General features: G+C 38.7%; 1 protein-coding gene across 8 annotated transcripts in view; it reads right to left on the bottom strand.

Moving 5' to 3' along the window:
- Nucleotides 1-394: 394 nt before the first annotated feature.
- Nucleotides 395-9,550, bottom strand: part of GTF2I (general transcription factor IIi) — a 99,693-nt gene continuing 90,537 nt past the window's right edge. For all 8 annotated transcript variants that reach the window (XM_012742183.3, XM_012742185.3, XM_020281409.2 and 5 more), the window contains 9 exons: nucleotides 9,108-9,163; nucleotides 8,474-8,554; nucleotides 7,792-7,875; nucleotides 7,255-7,438; nucleotides 6,018-6,046; nucleotides 4,313-4,354; nucleotides 3,070-3,111; nucleotides 2,507-2,582; nucleotides 395-1,517 (listed from right to left, as the gene is read on the bottom strand). In XM_012742183.3, coding sequence (XP_012597637.1) covers nucleotides 2,524-2,582; nucleotides 3,070-3,111; nucleotides 4,313-4,354; nucleotides 6,018-6,046; nucleotides 7,255-7,438; nucleotides 7,792-7,875; nucleotides 8,474-8,554; nucleotides 9,108-9,163 — 577 coding nt within the window. In that variant the 3' untranslated portion in view covers nucleotides 395-1,517; nucleotides 2,507-2,523. The remainder of the gene's footprint in view (nucleotides 1,518-2,506; nucleotides 2,583-3,069; nucleotides 3,112-4,312; nucleotides 4,355-6,017; nucleotides 6,047-7,254; nucleotides 7,439-7,791; nucleotides 7,876-8,473; nucleotides 8,555-9,107; nucleotides 9,164-9,550) is intronic.

The raw sequence follows: 9,550 nt of genomic DNA, 5'->3' as shown, positions 1-9,550 counted from the left end.
TCCGTGGGGCGCTGGGGAGGCAGGGGCCGTGTGGCCAGCAAAGAGGAATCCAGAGCTGGTGGCGTGTGAGTTTCAGGTGGGAGGAGCTTACGTTGTGCTTTACAAGGGGAGGAAGTTTTGATTGCAAAAGCCACACTCAAGCTGCTCCCCGACCCACAGTTGGCATGTCACACACGGAGAGGCGAGGGCTCTGGCCCCAGCCCCGACTCGAAGAGCAACGGTGGCCTCAGAAACAGCACAGACGTGGGGAACAGCACGGGCACGGGTGTCCCCACGAGGCACTGCGACTCTGAACAGCGCCAACCTGCCCCTTGTTCTGCGTTCCGCCTACCACCAAACCACCCACAAGTTTCCCCAGACATAATCATGAAAACGCCTTAGAAAGAAATGAATTAGTGTGTGAAAGGCATGGATGGATTTTATTTATTACCCTATATCTACAATTTAATTTGAGGTAAAATATAAGCAACACATAAAAATGCCTATTTCTGCTACCATGTGATATAATTCTCCATTGTGAATAGTGATAAAGCTAATGAAAACTCTATGCCATCACATACTCTACCTTTTCATAGCGCTGGTATTTTACAACTCTTATTGTTTGTGAAATCTCAACACATGGAAGATTCTCCTACGAATGGCGCAGAATATCAGAGGGTGCAGGATTAGCCTCACTCCCCACTGTGCCTCAATGTTACAAGAATTAGAAAATGACGCAGGCAAGGGCAACCCCTGGGGACTGACCCGAGCTGGGAACAGTGCTCCAGAGGACTCCATGCCACAACAGGTTACAGGACAGTGAGGCTGTAGTGTCATCTAGCTAGCCCAAATCATACCTGATCTTCAACTTCTGGTACACCATGCACTTTATTTGGACGAAAAGTAAAAGTGGAAGAGGTTCTCTGTATATTTCATCTGTAATTCACACGCTGAGATACTGACCTCTGACTGTTAGGTGATCCAGATGGTTTTACTTTTAATTATGATAAAAAAACATAAGAACCATTATAGAAGCTTAGGAAAAGGTTTAGTCAAATATACAGATACTAACTGTTCACTCAGTCATTAAGGAGAGCCGTGAACAAAGGATTATTTAAATGATTTTTCAAATAGAAAAACTAAAGAACTGAACTATCACAGGAATTTTTCTTCACCGCAGAAGCTGAGATGTTCCAGTAGGAGATATCTTCGCTTGATTGGAAAATAAACACCATAGCTTGAAGGCTCTGCTGAATACGTAAAAAAATCTGATGAGATTCATCCCTGTCATTTTCCCTGTCGTTTTTCCAGCATCGCTGTAAAATCCTTATAATACATTCCAAAGTAAACCAGCCATTCCAAATCTACAGTCACTCTGCTCTTTAATTCAATTCACAGAACTGCTGAAAAAGTAGACATTTCTATCTAAAAGTAGAAAAAAAGGTTTGTATAGAAGGTATTTCTGTTATACAAGTATATTACACAGCTTGGGGCAGTAACAGGTCCAAAAAGCTCTTCTCAACCACTGATACTTTAAGCTAAAATAGGAGAGAAAACAAACAAGCAAGCAAACAGGTTAATCTGATTACAGGAATTTAACGCTCATAAATACCACAATTTAATTCGCAATTTTGATAACAGTTACTTGGATTCAAATGTACTCATAAAATGATAGTCCATGAATTGACAGCATAAGGTAAATTCAATTACAGCAAAAATGTCTGGATAAAAACATCCATTGTCAAGGTGTAGATCAGAACCAAGTAATGTCAAGCTATATCCTGTCATTATCATGAAAACATTAAACAGCTGAGGCTCAAGGAGGTTCAACAGGACTTGAGAGTCAAATTTGTTGGACTCTTGGACTAGAGCAAGGGTCCTCAAACTGCGGCCCGCTGAGGACATTTATCCGGCCTGCCGAGTGTTTTTGCCGCCACTGCCTGTCCTACTTAGCAGCCGACTCATCCTGCCCCGGGCCCACAGTGCACATGTGTGGAATGTGCACCACACTCTCCAACGGTCTAAGGGACAGTGAACTGGCCCCGTTTAAAAAGTTTGAGGACCCCTGCTCTAGAGCTACCCCTACTATTCATAACCTGGCCAAGTGTGAGAAATCTGAAATAAGAGGCTCAGATTTGTAACTCAGTTATGCAAGGTGAACACTGGATTTGCAGCTGAGTCTATGTAGGTAGTAGTATTACTATTAAAGGATAAAGTCAATATAATGGTACTGACTCAGTGAATTCCAATGAAGGTTTACTCTATAGATTAGAAACAAAACATTTTCCTGTTAAGGCAAAAGTGCTTTTACATCTTTGACTGAGTGATATATATGAATTCAAGAAAAATCTCTCTGCTTGAATCTTCTAGCTCAAACCATCCAGTAAGGCTTATACTTGGATACCGCATCCTCTGAAGGTGGGGCCACCATCTTATGGCTAAAGCAGGGAAATTACATAAGCTAATGAATATGCAGGAGGGCTGAGATGGACCCCGCATGGCAACCCCGACACAGAAGCTGATTTACCCTAGAAGGAAAGAAGTCTACCACGTGGGGTCTGGTTCTTGCTTGATCTGAGAGCTTCCATCAGTCTCTTTTATTTCTATCAAAAGAAACAAAATGGTATCAATCAATTGCACTGTGAATGCAAACCTACTCAGTTATAAATCTAATCATGAAAAACAATTAAGATAGGATTTAATAAGAATTACAAAATACTAAAAAAGACATTTTTAGAGAGACAACAACGTTTCTTTAGCAAAAAATTCTAAATTTGTTATTTATGTTTTCCAAGCAACAAATGTCATATTACTTGTATGTATAATACATACAGGATGTGCACTATCTAGGTTATACAGTAGTCATTCAACTGACATTCAAAAATTCACCAAGAGTCATCTGGGGAAAATGGAGCAAAATAAGCCCTGAGTCATCTCAACAGCATAAACTGTAAATCCAATTCACCCAGACCCAAAGGAACAAAACCACCATAGAGGTCTAATGAAGTAGATTTAAAAACACAATGAATCCTTTGTCCTAATAAAAACCTTAAAGAATGTCAGATTTTCACAACCAGACTACGCTTTTACCTTCTGTTGCTGGAACCTCCAACTGGCTTGGCTCAGCTGATTCTAAAGAAAAACATATGGAGAGTTATTTCAACAGCGTTCAAAAGTTGCTTTAAAGAACCTGTAAGAAGGAAGAGGGGAGAAACCCACCAGACTTTGTACACAAAACACAAGTCTAAGATAAAACAAGAGCCACAGAATTTTGAGATGAAACACACAATCAACCAACTATACTTCCAAGTTCCTATTTTTCTGAAATGTGTTATTAAGTTCACATATATAACTGAAGTCTTAAATGACAATCTTAACACTCACCGTTCTACCATGAAAGCAAGATGTTCCTTTTTCCCCCTATCCTTCTGTGGACTACTCTAATAATAGCCTTTCATTACTTTCTTTTTTGAGACAGAGTCTCACTCTGTTGCCCAGGCTAGAGTGAGTGCCATGGCATCAGCCTAGCTCACAGCAACCTCAAACTCCTAGGGCTCAAGCAATCCTTCTGCCTCAGCCTCCCAAGTAGCTGGGACTACAGGCATGCACCACCATGCCTGGCTAATTTTTTCTATATATTTTTAGTTGGCCAATTAATTTGTTTTTCCATTTTTTTTAGTAGAGACGGGGTCTCGTTCTTGCTCAGGCTGGTTTCGAACTCCTGAACTTGAACAATCCATCCACCTTGGCCTCCCAGAGTGCTAGGATTACAAGGCATGAGCCGCCGCGCCCGGCCCCCTTTCATTACTTTCAATGAATCACAGAGTAGCAGGCCATTCCACTTGTTTCTCGAAGAACTTTGTTTTTTTCCATCCCTCGCTCTGTTTGGGGCCCTCACTTCACTAGAGAGAGGCTTAAAGAATGTTAAACACCACAATCCACATGTTTCTACCCAACACCATTTGGCTCACTGATGTACAGCAGTCATTAGACACTGATGGCATGAAGAGTGGGGTCAGAAAGCCAACCTTCCTACTCTGACATTTCATTCTACGCCATCAGTCCTGGGGTTCCTGATGTTACTCCTGCCTTAGGACAGTGGGTTCACATGGCCTGCAGCCCACAGTTCTCAATTAAGACCCATAGCCTGAGTTATGTTTGTATGGGATTTCAAACACATGCATCACAAACACAAAGAACAAGTGTGTACATGCTGTGTAACTGAGTCCCCTTGAAGGGAGGCAACTGTGAGCATGTGAGGCCACATGATTACATGTGATCCACTCTATTGTGCAAGTAGGAATATTTCTGTGTTTTATGCTGCTACACTTACCTTGTATCACTGGGCCTTCTGACTCATTCTGGTCAACCAATTCTGAAAATAAAGCAGATTAGTTTAAGTAATAATTAATGACACGTTGTTACATTTGAAAAGAATTTTAATATACAATTGGTATCCTGATGCTCCAACTCTATAGCAGGTACTGTATCTTCCTTAGGACGAGAAGGGAGCAAACGTTAAGAGTCTGGTACGTCCATGAAAACCACTAATTCATACTAATTACCATAAAACTCTATTATACACTACTCCACAAGAATGAGAACAAAACTGGATATTTTAAACATAAATTCAGGGGCAAATAGGCTTAAAATATAACGTTCTTTGGAAACAAAAAAATGTAGACAGATGAACTGGGATTAATAAAAAAAAGACACAATGAAAACAATTATCAGGGCATTTCTTTCCCTGGTGTGATTAAAGCTGAATGTCACAAAAATGGTTCAAACTCTTTAATTATTGACATCACCAAATAATAACGTATCTGCCGAGATAGAGGGTATACTGAAAATAGCCTATAAAAAAAAAACAAAACCCTCATGTTTGTGGTACAAACAAACAAGTAAATTTTATGACTAAAGTAAAACTCAAAACTTGGTGGCAGAAGACACATAACTGAATTCATGATCCCTAGGGTCAATGAAGGCTGAGGAACACAGTCACCAGTCGGAAGCAGGCAGGAATGGCAGGGAGCAGGAATAACTACTACATGGCTTCCCAATTTAAGGGGAAACCGAGGACTGACATGTTTTTCTTGAACATGGTCACTAAAAAGTCCTAAAAATGACACTGAGCAGGCTTACTTTTTCAATGAATAAACTGATTAGTTCTGATTAGTCAATGTGGAGTTAAAATAATAATTTCAATTAGAAAAAAAATATAGAAATACTAAAGGTATTTGAAAAGGATGACTCTCACTTTTGTAAATTTTTAATAATAAAGTTAATAGAACACAAAACATGCTAGCATAATTAAATCTTGCCCAAAATACTATTTAAAATTATATATTAAGGAATTAGAAGGACACTTACATATGTTCACTCGGTAATATTTGAGAGCCCAATGTATGCTAGATACTATGCTTAAATATTAATAGAAGCAAGTTCAATCACATTAAATGACCTACTTAGTCACTAAATTCTGGCAATTATTTAATATATAATAGATAACAGTAGTCACAATAATAATAAATATAGATTGTATGTGTTGAGCACATGCTATAGTCCAAATGTTTTACTTTAGAGGTCTGGAAATTTCATTCTTATAGAGCCAGTTACAAAACATTTTTTGGCTTTGCAGGTCACACAGTCTCTGCTGAAACCTCTCAATTTGGCCATAAATGAATGGGCATGATGGTGTTCCAATAAAACTTTATTTACAAAAGGCAGGAGCTTGCTGTTTTAGTTACTTCACATATACTCTAAAAGACCCCACATGCTCTAAAATGCTGCAAAATGGGTATTATTACCATTTTATGATTGAGTATGCTGAGGATATGAGAAGTTAAGAAACTTGACTAATTTTACATCCAGGAATTGCCTGGTGTTTTTTCCCTGAGAGCTAAAACAATTATTTTTCATGGTTATTGACGCAGGTAAGCAACATAGCGAGTTAAGCACATATACACATGTGTGCATGCACACACACGCACAGCCGCCCCCCAGATCCCAGGAAAAAAAAGACTTCGTGAAATACTCACGGTTATTAATCACAAGCCCTGGAAATGGTCTAAAGAGAGAAACAATTTGTATAATATAAAAATTTATTTTACTCTACAAGAATTTACATGTATATTCATTTATTCAACTAGCATTTAACCTGTGTCACCTATATACTACATGACAGTGAAACAGTATCCACTTCTTTATAATGTTATGGAAGACCCAGATAAATATGGATAACTAATGTGGAACATTGCTAGGGAATGTTATATATAGATAGAGGAAAAACAAAAAACAGGGACACAGAGAAGGGAGGAGACCAAATCTGGTTAAATGGTGTAAGGGAAGAAGGCTTTCTGCCTGTCTCCTGGGAAGGGTGTAGAGAATGGCCATGGTTAAGTGGGACAGAAATATGGGATCTTTCAGGAAAGAGGACTGGGGGAAGATGAGTGCATGAGAACAAGTCTCAAAAGGGGAATAGAGCAGTGATTCCTGGGTGCTGGTCCTAAAGGATTTGTACAAGAGACAAATTTTTCGGGAACTTGACAATGTACTGACTGGGTAGATTCGATGGTAGCTAAGTTTGTAGGGTGTTGGAATTGAGAAGAATGAAGATAATTTGGGATTTCTCCTTAGGTAGATGTCACTTACTGTGACAAGGAGATATGAATGAATATAATTCTCATAATGCAGTTAGACGTAGGTATAATCATCATTCCTACTCTGTGGCCAAGAAATCACTGTTGGGAAACAACTGTCATCCGCATTTTACAGACAGGGAAACAGAACTGACTTGGCTAAGAAATGACTGACTTGGAACTGAATCCTTATCAGGCTGGGAGCCCCTGCTGAGACGCTGTAAGACAGAGGCTGGCAAAATCCTTCTGAAAAGTGCCGGAGAATAAATATTTTAGGCTTTGCAGGCCATGCTGTCTCTGTCCCAACTACTCAACTGTACACTGGAACAAGACAGCAGCCATAGGTAATACATAAACTGGATGTAACTGTTTCTGTAAGACCATAAAAACAGGTAGCAGGCTAGATCAAGTCCACAGGCCGTTATTTGCCAACTCTTTGCCTTAGAAACTGAAGAATTAAAATAGCTCAGGTAGGAGAGGATCTAATTTTATAGTAACTAAACAAGTATCTTTATTTGTTCATCTCATTACATGGTACCCTTGATTCTATTACTACATACGACAGCACTTTAGAAGATGGGTTAGCCTCACGATCTCCAGATATGTTTTTGTGACTAAGTAGGGAACTCTAACTTACCTAATGACTGTGAATTTGATAAATTCTGCAGAATCTAAGATCCTTCTCATGGAGCTGATTTCCAGGTAGCTGGGGGCTTTGAAAGACACCCCAGGAGGCATGCCATCAACCACCACACAGCCAGGGTTGATTGTGATTTTCCTGTAGGGAACTTTCACAGGGAAACCCATACCAATAGCTTCACCTATGAGACAAACAGCATAAAAGCACATATTAATTTGTCACCTTAAGAAGTATTTGAAAAAAAGCACCAGAGTAACATTTATTTAAAAGACTGTCCCTGCTGTTTAAACTGAAGTCTTTGCATATTTCAAGCTTAAATACAAACCTTAATGTATTAACTTTGATAGTGACCAGCAACAGCATAGCATTTAATGTTTCCTTATTAAAGAAATTTAGCAAAAACAAAACACTTTTTATTTTAGCTTTTTTTAATAGGAGGAATATAACTAACTGACCATCATCTATTGAAAAGATCTTATTAAAACACAATCTCTTTGCTTATTGCAAACTATATTTTGCAAACGCAAAACTTACCAAATTTTCGACTGAAGAGGTCATTCACTTGCTCTCTTAGCTGTCTAGCTTTTTCAACTTTTGACAGTCTTTCATTATCATCATCTAAAACAGTAAGAGAAAAGCCAAAACTTAATAATGCTCTATTTTTTAAACAAGAGATGAGGTTTTGATATGTTGCCCAGGCTGTACTCAAACTCCTGGGCTCAAGCGATCCTCTCACTTCAGTCTCCTGAGTAACTGGGACTACATGTGCGTACCACCATGCTTGGCTCAATAATGACTTTTAATTTCAAATAAAGTTTTAGGAGATCTGTGTAATTTTAGGAGTACTTAAGCATTTTGAACTAATCACGTTTGAAATTGTTTAAAATCACAATACCAAACTGAAAATGCGTTAGCCTTATTTGTGTTATAAAGACTGCTGCCTGATGGTTTATGTAGATTTCTTAAAGGAACAGATTAGACATCTGGATGGTTAACAGGTTTTAGCTCATGCCAAGTATAATAACTACCTAGAGCTGTTTAGAAATAAACTGTATTTCATTAGCAACTTCTGCAGGGGCCAAAGAGGAGTACAAGGCAGCTCAAAGTATATTTGATTTCCCTGAATAACTAGTGCAAACTCTTGTAATATGTGTTAAGAAAGTCTCAAAAAACTGAAGAGACCCTACAAACTATGATAAAGGGAGAGAAATCGTACCTGGAATTGTCACCTGAATGATGTTAAGATCTTCAACACCTGATGCAGTAGTATTAACATTGGGTGATGAATTTATTTTTCCTTAAAATACAAATTTAAAATTAGAGTTTGTAGTAAAACAAACAAAAAAACAGTCAAAATCTTCTCTAATGATCATGAAGCTACAGGCTTACAATCCAGACTATATGAGACAGTATTTTGCCTCAACTTTGTTCAGGGTTGTTTCTTCTCATGGTATGTTTTATAATTTTAATAAAATATTAAGCTTCCTGAAAGACTGTGTTTTTCATTGTTTTGCTCTTCCACTACTACTGCAAATGCATTTCTTTCTTTTTTATTTTTTGAGACAGGATCTTGCCCTGTTGCCTGGGCTAGAGTACAATGTTATCATCATAGCTCACTGCAACCTCAAACTTATGGGCTCAAGTGATCCAGCTTAGCTGGGATCACAGCTGTGAGCCATCATGTCTGGCTAATTTTTCTGTTTTCTGTAGAGACAGGGTCTCACTGTGTTATTCAGGCTGGTCTTCAACTCCTGGCCTCTCAAAGTGTTAGGATTACAGGCGTGAGTCACTATGCCCAGTCCTGCAAAATACATGTCTAACGGTTTGTTTTCTAGAGCAAGGACACTCACTTGGAGGGCTCTTAGAGGAGGTGCTCTCCTTAATTGCCGTCTCAAACATTTCAGGCCTACAAACAAAAGAGGAAAAAATTAAAAAATGTGTTAATCCAATAACAAAGCTAACACTGAAATTTAAGTAAGCAAAAGATTTAAAAAACAGTCCTTCTGTAAGTATATATTCAATTCTTAATAATGGAAGAACAGAAATAAAATGGTTGCCTAAAGGAATACATCCAAAAAAACTCTAATTGTGATATTAACATCCACCCCACCCCTTTGTACAAACCCCCTTCCTCATGCTAGTTTTATTGACATCTTCTTCCCAAGGTTAGACTGTATCCTGAAAAGAATTAGTGCCAGACTTGCGAAGGGAAACACAAGGCGAGCTGTGAAGACAGGAGCGGAGTCTCTCACTCAGGAAGGAGAAGCAGAAGACTTAGCTGCTGCCAACTCTC

This window comes from Microcebus murinus, chromosome 19 (genome assembly GCF_040939455.1).
Source record: "Microcebus murinus isolate Inina chromosome 19, M.murinus_Inina_mat1.0, whole genome shotgun sequence".
In the NCBI taxonomy this organism is placed as follows: domain Eukaryota; kingdom Metazoa; phylum Chordata; class Mammalia; order Primates; family Cheirogaleidae; genus Microcebus; species Microcebus murinus.
Note: the sequence above shows the minus strand (reverse complement) of the source record. Positions and strands in the feature narration are given on the sequence as shown.